The 24,481-nt window shown below is 38.0% G+C and overlaps 2 protein-coding genes across 9 annotated transcripts; both read left to right on the forward strand.

Annotated features, from left to right (window-relative positions):
* Window positions 1–1,699: 1,699 nt before the first annotated feature.
* Window positions 1,700–2,323, forward strand: LOC137292109 (uncharacterized). Its single transcript, XM_067823650.1, has one exon. The coding sequence runs from the start codon at window positions 1,700–1,702 to the stop codon at window positions 2,321–2,323; it is 624 nt and encodes a 207-aa protein (XP_067679751.1).
* Window positions 2,324–4,437: 2,114 nt separating this feature from the next.
* On the forward strand, window positions 4,438–23,059 carry LOC137290524 (KH domain-containing, RNA-binding, signal transduction-associated protein 2-like). 8 transcript variants are annotated; one of them, XR_010957222.1, is made up of 11 exons: window positions 4,638–4,862; window positions 11,083–11,204; window positions 12,350–12,466; window positions 15,555–15,698; window positions 15,939–16,129; window positions 18,163–18,237; window positions 18,436–18,598; window positions 18,845–18,981; window positions 20,429–20,505; window positions 21,259–21,454; window positions 22,990–23,059. XR_010957222.1 is itself a non-coding variant. In XM_067821536.1 (10 exons), exons 1-10 carry the CDS (start codon window positions 4,736–4,738, stop codon window positions 21,360–21,362), a joined length of 1,254 nt encoding a protein of 417 aa, XP_067677637.1. In that variant the 5' UTR covers window positions 4,438–4,735; the 3' UTR covers window positions 21,363–22,157. The 8 variants fall into 8 exon arrangements, 4 of the variants coding, with proteins under 4 accessions (XP_067677637.1, XP_067677638.1, XP_067677639.1 ...); XR_010957223.1 differs by having other exon boundaries at window positions 4,643–4,862; window positions 18,439–18,598; XR_010957224.1 differs by having other exon boundaries at window positions 4,659–4,862; window positions 20,429–20,493.
* The last annotated feature ends 1,422 nt before the right edge of the window (window positions 23,060–24,481 follow it).

A 24,481-nucleotide genomic window follows, 5' to 3' on the forward strand; every position in this document is an offset into this window, starting at 1 on the left:
TGATTTTCTAACTTGATGAGAACAAACCATAATCTCGTTAATTCAAATGGATTTAACTTCACGATTCTCAAAAATGGCGGCGCCCTGTCTTGGGATGAATGCTATTTAAGTTTGTTTTCACCATCTTTCAAAATCAAAATTACTTTCTACTGGTAGTAAAATATGTATTTTATTGATGGACATTAGGATTGCACATGACATTGCTTATAACATAACAATTTCACTCTTGGAAGCGGTCAATATAAAGGGGTCAATGTAATCTTACTTACGATAATATTGTCACTTCGACCACAACCTCGTTTCGCAGGACGAAAGCGTTATATCCATGCAAAATCATTTTGGTCAGCAATGTGTAGTAAGCAGTCTTGATTTTATAAACTCGATGAAACCTGAACTCCATTTTCTATCCTGGAAGCGTGGTAGGGGGCGAACCATCCGATTTAGTATATACCACAGGCTTCCACAACGCTCACTTCGCACACACTAACAGCCAATTTAAGCACAAACTACGGAGTCTGGTGGAAATCTGTGCATAGTGACACCATCACCCGACCCCAAGGAACAATTGACTGCAACACAACAATTTGGAATGTCTTTGGTGACGTCGAGAAATCAGCAAAATGACGAACTTCCTACACATTTTCTATACATTTAACTGGAAATCGTTCTTTCTATGACGTCACTGTAGGGCTCTGGCGACAGAGTTACGTAACCTATCTGCGGTTTCGTTTGCGGGCAGACAGCTGTTTAGCAACTTCTAAGCGCTTGGTATTAATTAACCACATGTTTTTTTGACTAACCAGACGTCTTTCATATGTAGTAATAAAAAGAGTACCAAAAAATGAGTTTAGTGGTCCTTTAACGCCGCTCTCGGTAATATATAAAGGAATTGGGCAATCTAAATTTTGAGTGAGTGAATTTAGTTGTACGCCGCTATCAGCAATATTCCAGCCATATGGCGGCGGTCTGTAAATAATCGAGTCTGGACCAGACAATTCAGTGATCAACAACATGAGCATCGATCTGCGCAATAGGGAACCGATGACGTGTCAACCAAGTCAGCGAGCCTGACCACCCGATCCCGTTAGTCGACTCTTACGACAAGGGTTCACTCCCAAGAATCAGACGTTCCAATTGTCAGACGGCTTAATCATTAGACAAATCAGTCAAGTGTGACCAGTGTAACCGCCTGGCCTTACCTACTAATTAATGAACTGCTCCAAACTCTGGACAGGGTGAGTAGGCTGAGATCAGCTATACTCAAGTTTGTTAACTGAAACAGATTAAACTCTTTTGTTTTTGTTGTTGTTGTCGCTGCTTCAGTATGTGGAGAGGCGTGTGATTTTATAGTAGTCTGTTCAACTATATGGAATACAGGAAGCATGCAGAATGCAGTAAACATGATTAAATAAGCTTTAACTGTTTTGTATATACTTGAGTAAGTGGTTTAAAGTTCTCCGCAACTCAAGCTGAATCTCACATGTGATATATAACATGAACTCTAAAGTCAGTACGATATCGCTGCTATGGCTGGCATACGCAGAGTGGAATTTATTCAGTCTCAGAGACGAACCCAGTAAGTATTTCTTGATGGGTTCACATACTCCAAGAATAAGACCAGGGGGACAACACACTGTATCGTCAAGACATGCATCCGTGGAATCAACTCTGCTCCATACATGCCCGCATTGGATACACCATGTACCCGCTTGTCTTCGCCCTGCTGCCCAACCGACAACAGACAACATACACCAGGATCTTCACCCTACTGAAGACAGAGGTCCAGCAGATGTTCAACCGACCCCTAGCTCCAGCTACCGTTCAGACCGACTTCGAGATGGCGGCCATTCGAGCCACAGAGACCGAGTTTCCTGCAGCAGACGTCAAGGGGTGTTTCTTCCACTACACCCAGGCCATCTGGAGGAAAACCCAGGACCTCGGCTTAGCTGTCCCGTACAAGGAAGATCCCCAAATACAGAGCTGGATTCGAAGAGCGGCTGGACTTCCCCTACTTCCACTTCCCGATGTGCAATATGCCTGGATGGAGACGATGGACGCAACACCTGAAGTAGCACGGTCCCAGGAGTTCAACGACTACATGGTGACAACATGGATTGACGCCCGCTTCCCACTACGCCTTTGGAACCATCACCACGCAGCTGGCCCAAGGACAAACAACAATCTTGTGGGATTCCATGCCCGTATCAACAGAAGTCTACCTCATCAGCATCCCAACCTGTATAGATTTGTGGACCTGATACAAGGCATTGAGAAGTCAGAAGGCGGTATGCTGGAGCAGATTAACTTTGGTGCTACTCCCTAACCCAGGAAGAAAGTGTACAGAGAATCAAAGGGGAGATTCCTTCGTCTGAAAGATAAGCTGACAAGTGGCCAGAAGACATCCATTTAATTCCTGGATGCTGTAGGACATCTCTTGAAACTTGGCTAAAACTATTGAACTGTGAAGGTGATTGTGGCTGATATGTAAATAGTGCATGTAAAGTGAATAGTGCTATAATTATTGGAGACAATACTCCGTTACTGAGTGACATATATGTAAATAGTAAATAGTGTTATACTTTTGTTAAATAATAAAGTTGGTACTTACATTTCTTAACAAGATATGTAATTAAGATTTGGTTGGTGCTTACATTACTTACTTACTTGCTTACAAGACTGTGATGTAAAATCATCAAATCACCATATTTTACATTTGATATGTAAATGATAAAAGAGCAAAGGTTATTAAAACTTTCCAGGGACTTGCTAAGTTTTCATTTGTTGTGGTCTGTTCCATTTTACTGAAAGGTAAACAGGTAATTAGTGCTTGACTAACCAACCATGACTAATCTGATAATTATCCGTCTGACAGTCGACGCGTCTGACATTTGGGAAGATACCACGACAAGCATAGTCGCCTTTTATGGCAAGCATGGGTTGCTGAAGGCCTATTCTACCCCGGGACCTTCACGGGTTCTAAATTTTGAAACATACTTGAAAACATTTGATACAAAAATTAAACTAATTTTGCTACATGGGGCAGAGGTTTGCAGAATTTCCCGTTTGCGAGCATTGGAAAACGTTCATTTGTAACCTTGTGAAAAGGTGCTGGGGGTAGTGATCTATAGATGTTGAATGCGGTCACTTCCCACTTTATTTAGAAGCACACATAAAAGCCATCACATATTGTGTAAAGCCTGTATCCCATGAAATGTTAGCAGATGAGGAGTTTATTTGACACAAAAGGCAAATCAAAATGGGTAACGAATGTTATACATTTACTAAATCCTTTTGGGTTTTAGTGATATATTTCTGTCACAAAAGATTACCTGTCCAAAGTCATTTTATAATGCTTTATCGCAAAGATAACAAGATGTTTACAGTCAGACCTGGAATTCATCTTAATGCAGTCGCCCCAAACCACTTTTTTAGTACTTTTGAATCTGTTTAAACTACGGAGCAATACCTCCACGATATTGATCTCAGATAATTCCTCCTTTCATTATCCAGATTTAGACGCTCTTCTTATGATCGACAAAGGCAAATATTATAATCCGAGTGAAAGCAGATTGTGCAATTTTTGTACATTGAAAATGAGTTCCTCGTTTTGCTGATATGTCCTTATTCCACTGACTTAAGGACAAAATATCTATCACAATATTACCATTCATAGCCTACCATGTTTAAAATTAATTTGTTAATCAACTCCAGTAATGCAGCTTATATTCGCAACCTTTGTATGTATCTCCACCATGCTTTTGAACATAAAAAACACCGTTTGCACACTTTGTGATTGTATGGCATCATTGTTATCATACTTTGTTCTGTAGGCATGCGGTCTCTTTAGTACTGGAATAACAGATGGAATATTAGTGGTGTGTGATTTGTTTGTGGCAGTGTTATGAAAGTATAGTCGAATGGTGTCCCCCTGAGAATGCAAGACCACTTTCACACCTACCACTTCTTTACTCGTAGAATTGTGCTTTACTCATACGCCGCACTCACCAATATCACATTGAAATGAGTCTTCCTTTTGTTTGTATACGCGCGGGGGTCAAGTATGCTATATACACATATACATATATATATATGGTCACTTTCATCATAACACTCTTAACATTCATATATGTTATTTACACATTACCTGTCAGTGAAAGGGAAAGAGCAAGAAAAAAAAAAGTGTGCCAAGTATAGTCTCTCCTCTAAAAGCAATACTGAAGTCAATATGTTCTCCGAAATAGTTATTTTTACTGTAGAGAAAATGGTATTTACACTTGCTGTTTAAACATATCCTACATTTGAGCATGAAGAACAGCTGAAATGAAAATTAAATGAAAGCAATTTCGTGATAAACTGGTGCGAATGCAGCGTATCCATCGCGATACACATTGGCAAAGCAGTGGAGTTATCGTTCTTGAAATTCGATTTTCCAGGCAGGTGGCCCCTCCGTGGTATTGTATTAATACGCAAAATTGTAAATACTTTTTTCTCCACAGAATAAAAACCGATTACTCATGTGATCGCTGCATAAATATACTTATTTAATGAAGCACTTAACTGTACACGGAAATTTCGCAGCCTTACTTTGCATGTTGCAGTGAGTGAATGTTTAGTGCGACCTATTTGGTCACGCACTACATCGGAGGTAACGCGGTATAAGAGCTCAGTTCATCCACAGGGGAAGAAGCCGGTTTGTTCTACTAGGGTCAGAAAAGTAGCGTTACATTTTCAGAAAATGTCGAACAACGATTCTAAGATGAGGATTGGGGATGGGCAGGACAACACTACTTATCTTGAAGAACTTCGTCTCGAATCCCGTCAAACAAATCCAAATTCACATGCCGGGCGCTTGCTTCAATCAGGTAAGATAACCAGTAAAATTGGGTTGGGGTGCGCCGACATGTGCTCGGCCATGTTGTCCCTTCCCCATTGTTCAGAAAAAGTGTGAAGTCTTTGATATCCAGACGCTGGTTTAATTGCATTTACAGTAATCCCTTCGTAATTGCCGTTACATTTACGAGGAAATACCTCTTTTCTGTTCCAGTCTTGGAATTTATTATGAAAATACACGAAGAAAGGCGTACGCTTAATATCCTGCAGAATAAAAGGGCCAGCTCGGCAAAAACATCAACGATTTCATATAATGAGGATCAAGAGAAAACCGCAACTATTTTAACTGAGCACCTGCAGTAGTCTTTTTGATTATGTTTATGCCTTTGTCACACTCCAAGGGGTCACAATTTGGTTTCAAATTTTTCTTGCACCTTTGTTAACTTAAGTGTCTTGAGATAGGCATTATAGTTATAGCAAAATAAGGATGGCAATAGCAGTAACTACTGCTATAATAACAAGTCCCATTATGTATTTATTTGAACAAGGATTTGTGTTGTATATTTATTTGTATGCATGCAGAGATTAGATGCCGTGTGATTACAACCAAGGGAAATAATTTGTAAATAGCAGTTTCGCTTACCAAAATTCCTGGTAGTCAGTTACTAGTTAAGCTACATCAAATCATTTCAAGACTTAAACTTAAGGCAAAACAGTGGCAGCTGATAAGCTTGTGCATTTTAGGGCTAACAGTTGGTGTATGCCTTGGCAGGAACATGACGTTTAGCTAGCTGAACTACTGAGTGTCTATTTCATAATGGGGAAAATGTAAGTTGTAACAAGATAACAAATACAGATGCAAAGCACCAAAGCAGATTCTAAACATTTGAATATCTGTCCAGTAGACACTATACAGATTGCAAAATGCCCCAATTGATAAGTAAAAGCAACTGAACAAAAGTAGAGTATGACGAGAATCAGCTTTCTACTTAATGTGCTACACATTGGTGGTATCAACTGCAAACAGTTCACAAGGTACAGCAACTCCCAGGGTGAAGTCAGAAAATGTACTTGCGGTGCAGAATCCCAGTGTTTCAGCATCACGTTTACCATTGACAGGAATTATGATAGTGGTACTCATCAGTTAGCTAGTAGTTTTCATTGACATTGGGTAGCTATGCTCAATGATTTTTCTCAACATGTGATGATGATGTAAGAAAAATGGCATTATCTTATATGGAACTTGACAAAGAACATATTGTTTATTGATTTTTATTGCCCATAGTTTCATGTGAAAATTTCTACAAAAATAGCACTGTCACAATACAAAAACTAAAGACAGAAGAAGTGACAGTAATTTGTTCACTTTTGGTGAGGAAAATGAAACCATTAAATCCCAAATGATCACTTAGTGAAAATTATGTAATACCATGGGATACAGTCATCACCTTGTTGGTCCTGTGTGTAATCATTTTGTTTCCAGAGCAGAACTTAAATTAAAGTAAAATATACACACTTTATTCACAACGTATGTTTTCCTTGGTTATTCAGCGACAAAACGGCATACTGTAATGCTATAAAAGAGAAAATAAAATCCATGACTATGTGAACTAATTTTGAGATTGCTGTTATCAGAACAATTACATGATTAGGGACTTGTGTAGATAATAGGATTGACATGTAGCAAGTCACTATGAAACAATTATACTCAATATATTGCAGATTCAATACATTCTGCAACATGGGTACAGGAATTAGTGTCTTCATAGTTGATTGTATGCAAAATAAATTCACAATACAATTGCTAATACACAGCCCTAATACATATGTATCTAAAGCGTTGATGGCTAAGTAACTGAATATACTTTGTTAGTTTATTCTGACCACATTTATATTTAGAAGTAAGCCATTTTTACAATTTGCAGAAAAGCAAAAATGTATTGTACATTTGTGCATTAGGATCTGAAACTTAGTATTGTTATGTTTGGGATTACTCTTGGTAAAGTGCAGATTCTAGTGCTTTCGTTGAGTTGAGATTTTAACCAATTCGCACCACTATCCTACACAGATGTATTCTTAGCAAGTGAGTGAGGAAGAAAATACTGATCTTTGCAAAATTAACAGGTGTCACATCATGGACTCAACAATAGTCCATGATCATTTGTATTTTGCCGCTCACACCCCAGCATTATCTCACACACTGTCATTGAAAGGGAAACTTTAGTGACTGGTGTTTGGGTCAGCATATCCACCTGTCAACTACTATTAACTGCACCTTCAGCAGTTGTAGCATTCTTCTGCGGTGCAGCTGCCGCCACACTTCAGTAGTGGTTGTAGCCAATTGAAAAATTGATTTCTTTGTTAGTTTCCATTATTTTGTTCATTCTGTATGCTAACAGTAACACTTACTTCTTCCAACATGTTGCCATATCATTTCATTTCATGACATGTGTACCTCTGGTCCATTTTCAAAAGTAATTTGAGACATGTCAAAAGATAACCTTTTTACTTTTGAGTGTAAGTCTTCCAGGTTAATGTCAAAGTAATGTTTCAAGATGTGGTCTTCAGTGATAGGAATCTTTAGTGGCCCAAATGTTTCAAGACTGGCCACTATTTCTTTTGATAGTTTACGCCCCTCCTCCACCCCGCCCAAAATGTAACAAAAGCACAAGCCAAGGTTGCGGTTGAATTAGAGTTGTAGAAACTGCTTGTTTAACTTGAAATTTAAATGGATTTTTTACACTTGTCCCTTATCAGTGTTCTGCCAACACTTACACAGCCGTGACCCCTTTACAGATAAGTCAATTTCGACATGGAAGGGTCAATACTGACAAGTTCCTGGCAATATTTTCCTAATGAACCATGAAATTGTGTGCGACCAGCCAAGCCACAATGACTATGATTTAATAAATAGCGAGAATGGAAACAGTCCAAAGCAGGAATTACATAAGTAGGATAGTAGAAGTCTTTCAGCAAACTGGCTTAGTAAGCAACTTGGAATGCAAAAACACCACTGTGAGAAAGTGATAAGGTGTCTATTTATCAAGGAAAATGTGAGCTTGTAAAATGATATTGACACCACTTATCAAACACCATTCGAAGGTCTAATCTTGCTCTTTTTAAATATGAACTTTATTTTTTTCATATTCAGATAATACAGCTATAATTTAAATAAATCTATTGTTAATGAAATTGCAAGCTTACATAATGTCCAGATAAACCACAAAAAAGAAAAACAATTTTTCATTTGTGACGTCATAATATGTATGTGCTTTTTCTATTATAAAAGTTATTATAAAAAGATTCCTTATATAATGTGTAAGGTCATTTATTTCCTGATTTCAATAGTTTGATGGCATGACACAACAGCAGAAAATCTGTTTTATGACCTCCATATGAATAACATGAGGCAATGCGTTTAAAGGTGGGTATCATTTGAATGCTCTGTACCCATGCCAAGAGTATTTTCACAGTTATTGGAAGTGATTTTATTGGATAAAGATTGGTTTTTAATGACGCATCTTCTGTCAATGTGCTAGAAGGACTTGAGGCAGACAATCATATTACAATAATGGATTCCTTCCTCAGAAACAAACTTTAGGATTTACTCAAGTTTTCGATTAAGTATACTATGCTGAGTGTCTTCAGCAAGAAATTGCTACCCATGCATAAATTATGGAACATATTGGATATATTGTACTGGTTTATGGCTGGGGAAAATGCTTCATGCATGCAATGTTCGAAATAACTGCCTGCTGGCTAGCAATATGCTTGTTGAGCTTTGCTCCGGTCGTCATATGTTAAACAAAGCTGGACCTTCTGGCTAATAATAGAGGAGCTGACCATGTTCCCTGAATCCTGACTTGATGTGTTTAGCGATTATGAGCAGACAGATTAACATGCATATGAGGCAGGGGATGATGAGGACTGCTATGATGATAGTGATGGCAGCATCTTAGATGCAGACAATTATGTTGTGGAGGATTCTTCCATTGATTATTTTAGATTTTTCTATGTTTCCATAGACATGTATTAAAATATTTCAGTTTTCAAGCTGAGCAACTCTAAGTAATGAAATTAGTATTTGTAATGCTACACTTTCTTGAAAACTTGGTTTGTAAATTTTTCAACCAAGTATGGGACCAGTGTATATTTATTACTACAGAACCAAGATGCTTTTAATCACAAGAAACATTGCTTGTTCACTAACTTTGAATGCAGCAACAATCCCTGCATGCATCATTTGCTGTATTTTTGGCGAGTCGCATTTCAGGTTCAAGTGTGAGCCTAATCTCTTCTCTTTATTGTTTGTTAATTCTCTGATGATATGACCAAAAATATTACCTTTGGCAATGCTTTCATCCAGTTCGTTTGACATATATAGTAGCTCAACCATTTCTTGGTGTCCATTTTGAAACTGGATGGTAAAACATCCACTCATTTATAGAAGTGCAAAGTAGTTTCACTTGAAACTATATACCGGAAGGTAGACAGTTGTTTATAACAAGAGACACCAGTTGCAGAAATCAAAACCAGATTCGCAATGATTAAACAGGCCCCTAGTGAATCGTTTGAACTCAGATTTCAGATTCTTTTTACAACTTCATCAGTTAAATTTGCATTTTTGATAACTTATTTCTGCAAGTCCAAACTGAAAGGTATCAGAATCTGCAAAGTTGTGTTTTGGGTTGCTTGTGACCTTTGTGATAATTTGGTATGAAGATAATTAGCCCCTCCCACCATGTTTTGCATGGGATATTAAAATGGACTCAGTCTATGTATCATAATCTTTGAACCTTGGCATGTTAAGGTTACTTTGACTTCTGTATATAGCTCACAGGTTTTTCCATTATTTTTGTCTGTATTGATGAGACCATAAAGTCAGATGATTTTAGAACTCAGTGTGTTTTTAATGTATGATTACTATCACAAGTCTAGTGGCAAACTAACTGCATATGATTTTCACCAGTGCACTGAACCAGCAGTGTTTGAGATTACTGGTACCGTACAGGGCATATTTTATTGGTAAAATGCTGGTAATTACTGGTAAACAGAAACACTGCACTAGCTAACCTAAAGAAGTTGTGAAGTTAGGCCAATTTTTTGCTTTGTCAAAACGTATAAAACCCACAGCTCCAGTTAAGGTGCATGTACAAATCAAGGAATACAAAAATACAGAATCACTTATAACCAAATAGGTCTATAATAGCTTGCATACTTTACTCGATCAACTATATTTACTTGCGTATGATTCGTCGTGGCGCCCAAACTCTGAAACAGCAAGAGTTAATGTAGGCAGTGCATATATATACATATACTATTATTACCGTAGCTGCTGTCCGGGGTTTACTCTTGTAAAAATTACTCCATGTTGAGTATTTAGAAATGGCTGCCACATGTTTGGCAAATGACAGTGTCTGAAAACATTCAGTCTATTGAGATGCATATGTATTTATACATTTACTTAATATTTGTACATTTAAAAGAGCTAAGTACCCAAAAAGGAGTAGAAACTCTGTGTAAAAGTACTCAATTTAGTGTGAGACTAAATGCTAGTTAGTTTTTAAAAAATTACTCATTCATCAACAGACATGGGAGTAAATTTTCAGTTGCTTGAAAAATAATCTGGAGCTCTGCAAATATAGCCAGATCTTGTTCAAAACAGAATTTGTTTTGACTCAGACTTCTGTAGTATTTTTCTGGATACATGTTGACGTCCATGTTCCCAGTTTGCCTTATTTTGCCTGATTTTCGTTGATCAAAGTGCAAATGAAGTACGTTATGTTGTTACTCTAATTATCATCTACCACTTGCAAAGTGGAAGTGTGACATAGAAAGGGTGGTGTCCTTGGTCCATATGTACCTTCAAAAACAGGGTGCTCACCTACCTTAGTATAACCGAGAAACCAGAAGGTTGTTTTGTCTGGGTCAGAGTTGTTTTAGTTTTTTCAACAAACGGACATATATTCATATTGTCACTACAGAAAATGTAATGCTACTTTTAGTTTTTGCAAAATGCCAAATTCAGTGCATCTAATCCGTTGTTACCATAATAGGTGTTTGTACAAGATTTGGAAAAAAGTTGTCATCTGAACCAGCATGTATGCTTAACTGGTTGCAGTTTGGCCATTTACAAATTTTCATTGTATTGTCAAGACTCTGCTAAAATACTGATGCTTTGAATTCTTTCAGGAGTTACCTTCCTATAACATTAGGTTGTAAAATTCATTTTACGATGTGTTATGTTTACAGAAATAAGCAGAATAGAGAAAGGAGAGGCAAAGGAGAGAGTTGTCCCGTGGATTGATGTGCATCCAAACAACCCCCAGCCCATGTCTGTCAGAGTGCGCATTCCAGTGAAAGAACACCCCCGAGTGAGTAGTAGTGCCATTTGTCACCCATTCTGTCCTTAAACCAGTATTGCCTGGTCTTGCTTAATTTTTCCAGTGCTCTCATGCATCCCATCACCATAAAATCCAGGGGCCCATTGTGTAACAGGTCAGTATAACAAAGAATATATTGTATATGGAAGTCATCATACAGACTGAACCATGAAGGTCCCGGGGTAGAATAGGCCTTCAGCAACCCATGCTTGCCATAAAAGGCGACTCAGCTTGTCGTAAGAGGCGTCTAACGGGATCGGGTGGTCAGGCTCGCTGACTTGGTTGACGCGTGTCATCGGTTCCCAATTGCGCAGATCGATGCTCATGTTGTTGATCACTGGATTGTCTGTCCAGACTCGATTATTTACAGACCGCCGCCATATAGCTGTAATATTGCTGAGTGCGGCGTAAAACTAAACTCACTCACTCACTCATCATACAGACAAAAGGAGAGATATTTTTCCCTTAGGACATACTTGGCTGACCTTTGAGAAAAATTTTAGCTTGTTAAAAATACAGAATATAAGTGATCAAGTTGTTTATTTGATGTCATTTGTCATTGAGAGTACACATTAACATGTTGGATCTAGTTCATGTGCATTTTCAAAAGCTCAAAATGAGTGAAAAGCAATGCTTGGTTTGTCACTTGGTTTCTCATCATATATCTTTGTATCTGTATTATGGGTTTTCTGAATCTTGTGTCCTTATGAAACCAGCTTTGTATACTTGAGAATCACATGGGGAGGGGAATGCAAAACATCACTAAATTGTATAAAAACAAGCCATTATCTGAGTATTTTCAATGTCTGCAGGACTTCGATGCAAAAAAGCACTGTTATCTGGAAACTTAATGCATGCAGTATTTGTCATGAGAAAAACTGCTCACTTCTGAAAATATCTTGCTTCAGAATGTTACCTGAACAGCTAAAGAAAATGTATCGAATTTGCCAAACATAAATACATGCAAAGCAAAAGTATATATTCAAGAAACTCTATTTGGAATAGTGATAAAAAGGGATGACAGGTTTTGCTTGGCAAATGAAAGTGTTGAATCCAAGTAGTAAATATGTAACAAATATTTCATTCTACTTAAGCGGCAGGGCACTTTTGTATTCATGTTGTGATCTTTCTTTCAGTTCAACTTTGTTGGCAAGTTGTTGGGACCCAAAGGAAGCTCCCTGAAGAGACTCCAAGAGGAGACGGGCACCAAGATGTCCATCCTAGGAAAGGGATCAATGAGAGACAAGGCCAAGGTAACTGCTCCTTGCATTACAAGTGGGGATGTATTTCTGTACATGGATTTCTTAAACTGCTTTTGTTTGACAGTAAATGGAAATCCGTTTAACCAAACAAAAACAACAGGAACTAACTGGGCAGAACAGTATTTTACATGTAGAAGCCATAACAGACTGTATACAGAAGCCAAAAGGGATGTACAAGGCAGGAGGTATGGACATCTTTATACAAGTATGCCACCTCTGTAAGCCAGCTATTGTCGCTGACTTCTACATGTAATCCCTTAACATCAGATTGCTCCTGTATTCCATACTACCTATCAATCACCCTAACAACAAACAACAGCCTCAGCCCCTGGTCCAGATAAACTCACATGTTCTCACACTAGCATGTAAAACCCATAAATGTCTTATCTGCCTCTTACTTGCTTAACAACAATACAAGACGATGTCTCTAAATGTCGCTCCACCTGATTAAAGAAGTTGTTCATCCATAAAGTTTTGTCTTTACCTGATTCACCAACTTCTAAACATGCTTCTCAAAGAAGACTGGATTTCTAGTGTAGGCACATCAAATGATATTTTTATTTTATCAACAGGTTAAAAATTAGAAACTATTTTCTGCAATACGATTCTTGAACACATGCTTCGCGAATGCTTAAACCTCTAAATGGTCAAATAGTGACAAAAAAATTTTGAGGAAGTAATTTTGTGTAATCATGTAGTCTAAACTGATATTTTAACTTTTGTTGCTGCAATCTTATGCATGGATGCAATGTTTAATGTGTACATTAACTAGTGTCCAAAAGAAACGATACCACATTTGCAAATGACATAAAGTAAAAACAAAGCAATGCAGAAATTTTAACTTTGTGTAATTCTTTTGAGAGATGTCATCTCGATAACGTTGTGCATTCAGCTTTTTTCGACAAGCCTCGTTTTGACCTCACCACTGTCCCACCCCAAACCATTAGCCTTCTGCCTCCAAACACCCAGACTTGGTGAACACAATTTCGAGCCAAATGTTCACCAAATCTTCGGTACACAAGCTGCTGACCATTGCAGAATCTGCTCTCGACAGAGAAAAGAATGTGTGCCCAGTCCCGCTGTTGCCAACATGAAATTCGCCTGGCCCATATCAGTCTCTTGGCCTGGTGTCAAAGTATCAGGAGCAGTCCACGGTAGGGATGACATTGTGAGATACCATGTTGTCAGAGTATTCTGTACATGGTCTGTCCACTGATCCTATGGCCCAGTGCTGTAGCCGCCGTGATGAGACAGTTCCTAAGGTGTAGTAACTAAACATAAGTCTTCATGGGGCGTGGTCACTTGTGGTCTTCTGCTTCTAGGCCTGCCTGAAGTCTGACTTGTCTGATGTAACCACTGCATTAACCTGCTGACTGCGATGCACACGCAGCCCAACCATCTGGTGATAATGCTGTTAGGTTCCTTGTTGCACCATTCAAATGGCTCTCTCTCTCTTCCATGATGACTGACAAATGTGGTATTTCTTTGTGTTTTTTTGTTGCTCTGATCTCAGTGTGTACGCTCAACCGTTTTATAAGTTTATGCTGGAGAAAGGGATTTCACTTTTTTGTGGAAGTGATCAACTGTTCCCTGTGTTTTCAATTGAGTACGCTGTATTTGGGATGTGCAATACATGTGACCATGTTTTCATACCCAAAAAGCCACTTGACAATAAACTATTTTTGAAAAATGGTTGGTATCATTTCTTTTGGACACAAGCTTATGTATATATATGCATGAGCATTTTCCGACAAAGCCAACAACCTAGCATGGGAGGTCCACAAAATTAAATATTTGGAGTTAAAAATGATTTGTTTAAAATGTTATGAAACTTACATAAATTTTCTAAAACCCCCATCCATCTAAATCTAACAGTTACTGTACATAAGTTTGGTATCCATTGCTGTGACATGATTGGCTACTTGAGATCACATGCTTGAACTTGACCAATCAAAAGTACCAATTCTTTTCCAAGAATATCCCCTGTTGCAAATGCAGATATATTCCTTATAAGGTTACTGTAATAGTAACAATTTTCAGAGTTTTAGTGCGATATCAAAGAAGTCCAGCTGTCACGCTTGACATTCAGAAAGCCACCACCATTATCTGGGAAAAGCTGTGACCATTTATACATTTAAAAATGGCATTTATTTCCAAATGCACAAGTCTAAAAAGATACAAGAAAGAGTTGAAGGTATATTGGATAGCTAGCAATTGTCAAGCAATTACCACAATTTTCGCTTCTTTGCTTCTTCTTTGTTAATATAGTATTAGGCTCCATCCATCTGTTGTCCGTATGTATGTACATACGGATTGGAAAATTCTGAAGAAGCGTTTATTACAGTAAAAGAAAGATCAGTCAGGTTTAGTGACCTTGACATTCATCTGAAGGTCAAAAAGGGACTTTGATAGATAACTTGAGCATCATTCACAGTATTTTCTTCATATCCAATGACCCATGAAGGTTCTTGGGTAGAATAGGCCTTCAGCAACCCATGCAAAAGGTGACTCTGCCTGTCATAGGAGGCGACTAACAGGATTGGATGGGCAGGCTCGCGGACTTGGTTGACACGTCATCAGTTCACAATTGCACAGATCAATGCTCATGTTGATCACTGGATTGTCTGTTCCAGACTTGAGTATTTACAGACCGCCGCCATATAGCTGGAATAGTGATGAGTGCGCCGTAAAACTAAACTCATTCACTCACTCATTCAAAATATTTTTGTGTTTGAACAACTGCAGTGCACGATATCAAGAGTTTGAGAGTAATGCTTTTGTTGACATTTTACTTCATCTTAAACTTTCACCTTCATTTCTTTTTAAGTTTTTGATAATATGCGACGGGGGATTATGTCACCTTAGTGACAATGCTGGTTTGTTTAAAATGAACTTAAGTATCCTTGATAAATGAAGCCTCCAGCTGTCATCTTTCTGGTAACAGTAAGAATCACTTGATATTTCCTGACCTGTTATGAATATCTATGATCTGTTTTGATAGCCTACCCTATTGGCGATAATCAGTTTTTACTTAAGGGCTGTCCATTTCTTATTGCATACGTACTTTCATGTGTTTCAGGAAGATGAACTGCGAAAGGAAGGTGGAAAGTATGCCCACCTCAATGATGAGCTGCATGTGTTTGTAGAGGTGTTCTCTGAAATGACTGACAACTACGGTAGACTGACACATGCAATAGGAGAACTGAAGAAATTCTTACAGCCAGTAAGTAAAATTTATTTCAAAATCCAACAGAATCTTTTCAATTTAGCTTGTAATCGGTCATGCAAGTACGTTTCAAAAATGAAACTTCAGTTTCACTAGTCAATAGTTGACCATATCCAATGTGAAACATCTACCGGAATGCAGTGCAGAGATTTTGAAGGTGATTAAATCAAACTTATTTCTGTCTACATCACTCATTATCTATTACTTAATCTAAATATGCAGTGTTTGCCTTGACAGGAATACAATGATGATATCCGTCAGCAACAACTCCAAGATATGATGTTTATGTCGAATGGCGAGAAGGGTATGGCCCCACCCCGTGGTGGTGGGCGTGGTGGTGCTGGAGGACCTCCTGGTGGCCCTAACTTCAGAGGTGCTCCTCGTGGAGGGCGTGGAGGTGCACTCATGACCCCACCTGCAGGATCTGGGTAAATTTTGTCAGAGCATTCATGATCACACCCGCAATAGTGTGTTAAAATGTGTAATTGGATTAAATGTTCTTAGACATGGACTTTGGAAGAGCACATCTTGGAACTATTGTGCGATTTGATTCCCAGGTAATGGGATTATTTCAATTTTTATATTTGTCATATGAGTTGTACTAGCATTGCATTCTGCTTTAAGGCCCCTTCCCTTTTTGAAATGAAACATACATATTTATGGATGACAACTTATTTATTGCATAGAGCAATATTTCGATGTAGGTTCTTGCACTATTATCAAGCTAAAAGTGAATACAACCAGATAATGAAAGGCATACATACATAGTATGTTTTGTCAAACAGCAGATAACATTAGCAACAACATTTTGAGTAAGAACAGGTACATAATTAGGAGTTTCATTCCTGGCTAGCTCAAAAAAAGGCTCACTGTATCTCAAAATCAACCGCGTGTAACGATGTGGTTGATGGACTTTCCTATAGCCAATTAAGCTACAGTTTGTGTCAGATTTTAGGTTGCCATTAGGCAAAATTTTAACCATCTCATAACAATATAAGGTTAATGAAGACAAAAAGTCAGATATGTGCACAATATATTATTTCAAAATCACCACAAACAAAAGAATGCACTCGTTTATGAAAACTTGTGCATCTATGTCGTTGTCAATTAGGACTCATTTTAGTGTCATTCAGTATGCGACATTATACACCCTGTGCTGCTTAATTCTGTCTTGAACATCTCAAGTCTCTGGAGTTGCCTGTACTTCTTTCTTAGCCTCGAAACACTAGTTACATTCAGCTAAATAAATCTTACATCTACATTTATCTGTTCTCTCTGCAAAATAGACCAAAGTTTATACAAATTAGGATGGAGGAGGATGGCCACCAATCTTATTCAGTCTACTGTGTCTTTCTTCAGCGTGGTTTGTGGTGCATGGACACACTCTCTCGTATTGGTGGCTATGTGCTCTTGCAAACTTGACAGGGATGTCATTCTTGGTGTTCAAAGTAGCAGGAGAGGCACTTGGGTGTACCTACATCTCCAGTATATCCTTTCCTTGTACTGGTGAATGATGTCCCAAGCACATCATACTGATCCTTGTATTCACACAGAAACAAAGTGACCACAATTCATCAAATCAAACCATTAAAACAAGCTATGAAACATTTCAGAACCTAAAATCACAAAATCGTGAGCAAAATTCATTATCCCGGGTGAACACAGTTCAGTTCCACTTGAATTTTGGTTTCAAGCTACCAGGAAAAGAGATGACAATGGGGGACTGGGAACAAATGATTGAGGAAGCTAATATACGAGCGGATTAAGTTGTGCATTTATAGCCTATTGTTTGATAAATTCTTCATAGATTGATGGTATGTAGTAACCTTGGTCTCTGTTGATCAAAGGTATTTGGCAGTGGATTTGGATGGCTTCCAATAAAGTTCTTTTTGTGAAGTCTAGATTTTTGGTTGATATAATTTTGGACTCTTAAGACTTGAAGAGTAGGGAATTTCTGTTGATGGGAAAGTGCTGATTTTCTGTTTGTGTCTTAGGTTTTGTGTCTTATGCGGATGTCGACAGACCGGGAGGTTTCACCTATATAGGAGTCTCCACATTCACAACCTTGTAGATCACTCCTTTTTGGGGTTGTGTTTTGGAGGATATGTTATGGCCATTGACTAGGAGGCCATGGTCATGATGGTTTGGGAGTCAGTAGTGATGACATAGTTAATGTAGCAATAATGAAAATTATTTTTGGTTTCATTTAATTGTCTTCCACACAACTTGTATTAAACTTATGATTGGACTCTTTTAAGCACAGATTCTAGTACTTCTTTTGGGTTTACTACCTTCTAGAATGTGAGCCTATTCAGAATGCTACAACCTGTACTATGCTGAGAAAGGATAATTCTGGATGTTGAATTTGTCACCTTTATGAATGGCATCGCATAGTAAACTGTTACTGTACATGATAGGATTGTGTGAATATAGTTGTGACAATATCTACTTCATCTGCCAGGGAATCAAACTATCACAGAGCCCCACGAGGAGGGCGTGGAGCAGGGCACCTTGGCTCATCAGGATCTGGTGCAAGGTAACTTTTATACATAACATTCTTACATGACTGTTTACATTGGTGTAGTTCCATTTACTTGTATAAGGGTTTTGAATTGACAGATGCTACAGTATTTTAGTTACTGAAGAATCCAAGATAATCTACTATTTACTACTTTTCTGTCACTTCAGGAAAAAGGATATTCACTTCACTTACAAAGATTTGCTTCTGTTTCAGTAGAGGTGGACCTTCTATGAGAGCACCACGTGGTGGCCCACCATCTCGTGGTATGTCACGTGGTGGAGGGCAAACCCAACGAGGGGGCATGGGTGCTCCCCGTGGACGCCCAGTGGCACCACCACAGCCTGTACAACAGACCTATGATGACTACAGTGGAGGTGTGAGTACACAGAACAGGTCCATTATTATAGAGAGAATGTTTAATGGTGATATTTTGCAGTTAAGCAATGAAGTGTCTATCATATCTTAGTGGTAGGTGATGAAATTGAGTAATCATCATTGGCAATAGATGTTTCAACTTACCATTGTCAGTGTTTTGTGGATTGTTTTCTTTTTTTCTATTTAATAATGGTGGCATCTTAACATTTGTGTTTTTTGTTTTTGTATGTCTGTGTTTGTTTTGCAGGATTACTCTGCCCAGGGTGGTTATGAAGACTATGGCCATGGACAGCAGTATACTGAGCCTGAGTATGACTCCAGCTATGGTGGACAAAGATACAGTGGACATAGCGCTGAGTACTTCAATGAAGAAGAAGTAGGAGGGTAATTATGTTAATGTTTCTTTCTATTATTTTGTTTTGTCCTTTAAAATAACATGTAACTCAAAATGTTCAGACTGTACTTCCATCTATTTTCTTTTGTAAAGATGTGACCCATGATGGTCTGAGTTAAAAAACCCATGAAGGTCCCGGGGTAGAATAGGCCTTCAGCAACCCATGCTTGCCATAGAAGGCGATTCAGCTTGTCATGAGAGGCGACTAACGGGATCGGGTGGTCAGACTCGCTGACTTGGTTGACACATGTCATCGGTTCCCAATTGCGCAGATCGATGCTCATGTTGTTGACCGCTGATTGTCTGGTCCAGACTCGATTATTTACAGACCACCACCATATAGCTGGAATAATGCTGAGTGCGGCGTAAAACTCAACTCACTCACTCACTCTGAGTTAAAATGTATCTTCAGTGAACAGGATCGGGTGGTTAGCCTCGACACATGTCATCGATTCCTATTTTGCAGATTGATGTTAGTCACTGGATTGCCTGGTCCAGACTTGATTATTTACAGAGTGCCAGGATATGACTGGAATGTTGTGGAGTGTTGTGTACAAGTAAACTCACTCACTTTAGGTAGATTTATTGAGGCTGTGAAAGTGGTGCACCGTTCGATCAAACACTTGGTTATTCATCTTTTGATGTTCCATATTTGTTCTCCTAGAATTATGGTTGAGTATGCAAGCATTGATTGCGGTTTTGCAGATGACTGTTATGAAATGAACATGGTTCTAAAAACTGAATACTCCTGTAAAGATAACAGGTAATGGAAACAAGCAATTTTATTGATCAGACTCGGCAAAATGCCTTCTTTCCTGCATATTTTCTTTGAGAAGACATTTTGTTAGTGGAAGGCTCCGTTATCATTGAATTCACAAACAAGGTGGGAAATCGATAGCTTTATTGATATTTGTCACTTCTGCTCTGAGATATAATATCTGTTCTGTTCTGATTTCTGCATCGAATTTGACACATAGAGCTTGAGTTCAACAATTCTGTTTTCGCTGACAAACAATTTACATACACATCATTTAACTGTAAAAATAGTGATCTAAATTCATATTTGTATTCAGTGGGTTTTTTTAATCCATTTCTAGTTACGATCTCGTGTCACGACATATCTTGAGTACAAGGGGTTATATAGCAATCGTCTCAACAGCTGCATGGTGTTGTGTTAATAATTCTGTACTTGCAGTCAATCATTTATCGATAATCGATCAACAGAAGACATCGATAATCGATTATGGTATTAGAGGTGGATTCTCAACACATAGTGGTGTCTGCGGCACACCGGGGTGTATTACTTTGACAAGCGATGACTACATTTATATCTTGCATATAAAATCATAGACATTTTTCTGTAATATTTTCTTGAACTGAAGTTGTACATCCAATTAAAACAATAATAGTAATTGTCGTATATTATGTTTATTTCAGTGACACCCAGTATTTTGATTATGGGCATGGATCAGGGTCAGCTGCAGGTGGTTATGAAGACTACGGTGAGACTACAGGTTCATAGCCTTGCTTTCATCACTAGATGTCAGGGCTCCCTGTTCAGGAAAGAATGCAGGATGGAACAGTTTGTAAAATTAGTAGCAATTAAACTCTTAGTAACCCTTCCAGTCTGAAACTTTCAGCATATATTCTGTTCTCTGGCTCATTGTATCCTATTCGCCGGTCATATTTTCTTCATACATTGATTTTAGTAGGTTGTGGATACTCCCAAAGGTATCAAGTTAACAGCTGTTGTATGATGTGGGGATAGTTTTTATCTTGGGTAGCATGTATGATTTTTTGGTTAAGCAAATGATATTTTTTAATTTCATAATGGGTTTTCAGGGTAATGAAAGATTATGTTTGGAAATACAATATCTTCAAGAAATTGTTCATATGACTGTGCCTCAGTGTGCGGATATTTCCGTCGTACATACTGCTGACTCCAGTGTTTTTCTGGTTGTTGGGTGTGTCCACACTTCCAGCATTCAGTCTCAGAGCAAGACAATGTCATAGTGCTGCTTGGGCTTTTGTCAGTCCTTGTAGTCTCCTATATTTGTCACACTTCATCTGCTAACTTTAATGTTCTGTATCTTAACACCGAATTCCTGGTGTAGACTTGGTTGTGATCAGTGAGGAAAGATACTAGTGAGAAAATATGTAGCTTGTAAATATTGACAAATATGTTGCTGGAAGGGTTATTCAGCTTAAATGAGTTTGTTTTGGTTAATTTTGTTCTAAGTGGTGATAATTGGTGGTTTTCTTTTCAGGTGATAGTTGGGCCACAGGGTCTGGTCCCGTCAAGTCTGCACCACGTGGGGCAGCCAAGGGCCAGTACAGATCGCATCCCTACAGTCAGCGAGGAGGATATTAAGTGCTATCTCAACGCCAGTCAGTTGGTGTAGGCGCCCAACGTCTTATCATTCATCATGGTCATCTTGTGTGGACATTGTGTATCAAATTGAGGTACATGGACAATTGGACTGTACAAGTTTTATCGTGCCAGCTTTTAATCTTATGAGATACTCAAGTCGTCTTAATTAGGTTGTAAACCATTTAAGATGTGAACAATTTTTCATACAGTTTAAGAATTACACTTAATTCCACATAAACTGTTCATTAAAAAAAAGTCATTGGACATTGTTGAAAGTAGGCGTTTTAAGTCATGTGAAATTGTAACTAGGCTATAAACGCTACAATGTTGTATCGTAAGTCATTTTCAATGTGTAAAATAAATGTTTTAAAATCATTTGTCTTTGTTGCAACTAAATAAATATGGTCAAGGACTTAATGAAATTATTAAATTGAAATTTACATCTGGGGTTGTCAATTTTCGTTCACAAATGCATTTAGTATTTTATACTTTCGTTTGTTATACTTTAATACTCAACTAATTTAGCTTTGATACTTGAAAATGATAAACTTGAGCTAACTAAGTCAATAAACTAAAAGAAATTATGTTACGACTGACGTGAACTTTATACGTACCATTGTAGATTTGTGAAGACTGTTGAAGAAAGTTGACAACCTTTTCACTTACAGAATATTTTGCTAATCTTTTCTTTGTGTTTGCTATTTTAACATTCCACTCCATAGCTGATTAATCTTAAGCATTTTTCCCCATATATGAACTACTTGAATGAGAAAATAAAAATCATTCTCAAACTTTGATTGTAAATTTTAGATTGTTTTTGCTTTGATTATATGTTAATCATGTTAACTAGATAAACACAAAGTAAAATGTGTTTGAAAAAACATAGTCCATGCCTAGAACAAGTTGGTGCCTCCTGGTTGAGATAAGTGTGGAAAAAACTCCATCAAACACAACTGTGAATTTGAACTGCCTATGGCCTTGTGTGCTATATGAATCCAAGAGAAATCATACCCAGGCATCATAATGAAGAAAGACAGACATTAGAGTCTGAGTTCCTGTTATTACAAAGAATATGAAGCAGTATGCAGCTAACCAGCCCCCAAACCATAGAAGTTACCATGGATACATGTAATTTCAAACAGGTAAAGTGAGACGCTCGCCTCGGCACATGAGGATGTTGTAACTAACCATGTTTCTATTTGCCAAATACTGTTTTGGCAACGAAGTGAGTACTTACACACATAAAGAAATAAACTAAACAAACAAATGGAAAAATATTGTGTGTTATTTCAATTATTTCATAAACTTGATAGTTCAAATCAACTTTTTGTGAATATCTATGCTTTTATGAGGAGTAGGTGCCACTAATTCAGTGATTTAATTCAGTTTGTTTAATTTACATGTACGAAGCAACTGTACAGTAACTCTCAGTAGGCATGATCAAATCAACTCTGAAAAAGCATTGAAATATCTGCTTGATGCTCCAAAAATTACGATTTGTATTTGAAGTACTCAAGAATCGCCTAAACTACATTCAAAATTTGCATGCATTGTTTAATAGTTTGTTGAATGTTACATGTTATCTGTTGTTGGGAAAACGTAGTAACCACATTTTTTGTCATTTCAGGGTGAGTACATGGAGTATGAAAGAATCATCTTTTCTTTGACATTTTTTAACAATAAATATTTTTATATACCCTGTGGCTTTGCTTTTCTATTGAAACAAGCTATTAAAAGCTGGCTGAAGACTCTGGTTGGATTCCCTGTGTGAGTACAGTGTGTGAAGCCTATTTTTGTGTCCCTTGCTGGAATATTGACGAAAAGCAGTGTAAAAGCTTACTGAATCCAATCATAACTGAAGGCTTTGGGAATCAAGCGTCAATATTGATGTGATAAATGTGCGCATACTGTATAGGTAGAAGGGAAGTGAGTCCTAAGACATTTGTGTGCTCCGTCTTGCCTTGACCACATCTGAATGTTATTGATTTACTTGTCAAGGTGCATGTAGACTTGTTTAGTACATCATTTAAAATTGAGTGATGTTTTCAATTGGTGCAACCTAGATATGTATATCTTAACTCCATTTAGATGAACAGGTTACAGATAATTCAAAGTGTGAAGCCCAATTCTGAATTCATAATCGGAGCCAGGGTTATCTTCATTCCAGAGATAGGCTAGTTTGTGTTAAGAGGCCCAGATAGACTACAGCCAGTTTACTGACAACCACTGTTAATCTCTACAGAAAATAGTACAATGAGAAGTAAGTGAAAGTGTAGTAAGTTTTTCCAAGATACTGACTTTACTATACCAAAAGGAAAGGTAATATTTTTTCATTAAAATTTGTACAGTCAGCTACCAAGAGTTGAACCTTAGCTTCAAGTGCGAAATGATCTATCGTGAAAGTGTCTGGTATGTAAAGCCTCTGTTGAAGGTGAATGGTGGCACCAGGCTTGTAACACTGAAAAAACAACTGTCAAGTTACATACTGTCACTGACAGGGTTTTGGTACTAAATATAAAGAGGGATGATATGAAATCAACACACCAAGTTTGATTCAGGGCATCCTCACCTGACCCTTGGTTCTGATAAATCTCCACAATACACTGAATGCGCAGATGCTTTGCACCACTAGACAAATCTGTTTGCTAAGGTTGGTGATGAAATGAAGGGTTTTAGAGTTCTGCTCTGGACAAGAGCATTACCACCAATTTCCCTCGAAGTCAAACATGTTGCCATGGAAACGCCAAAAATATTTTATTGAGAAGACCCAAACTACCAAGAGGCACCAGTACACCACCAGATCTATCAGTGTGCCAACTCTAGGGAAGAAATGTTGAATGGATTTACAGTTCACCTCTGGGAAGGCAAATGTGCACACCCAGACGCAAAACAAAACGTGTTGCAAGGTTAACAATACCCACTGTATGTATCCTCAAATAAATAAATGATGCACACATTTCAAGCCAAAAGGTATACCTCCTAAATGAGAAAAGGTAAAGGTAACTTGCCTATTGTTTTTTGGGTTTGTTTCATGGTGTACACAAAAGACCAACTTTGAATTGATGGCACTTGTCTAAATGACATTTGTGTAGTCATCACCTAACCTTCCAATCATGAAG

Source organism: Haliotis asinina, chromosome 7 (assembly GCF_037392515.1).
Source record: "Haliotis asinina isolate JCU_RB_2024 chromosome 7, JCU_Hal_asi_v2, whole genome shotgun sequence".
Classification (NCBI taxonomy): Eukaryota; Metazoa; Mollusca; class Gastropoda; order Lepetellida; family Haliotidae; genus Haliotis; species Haliotis asinina.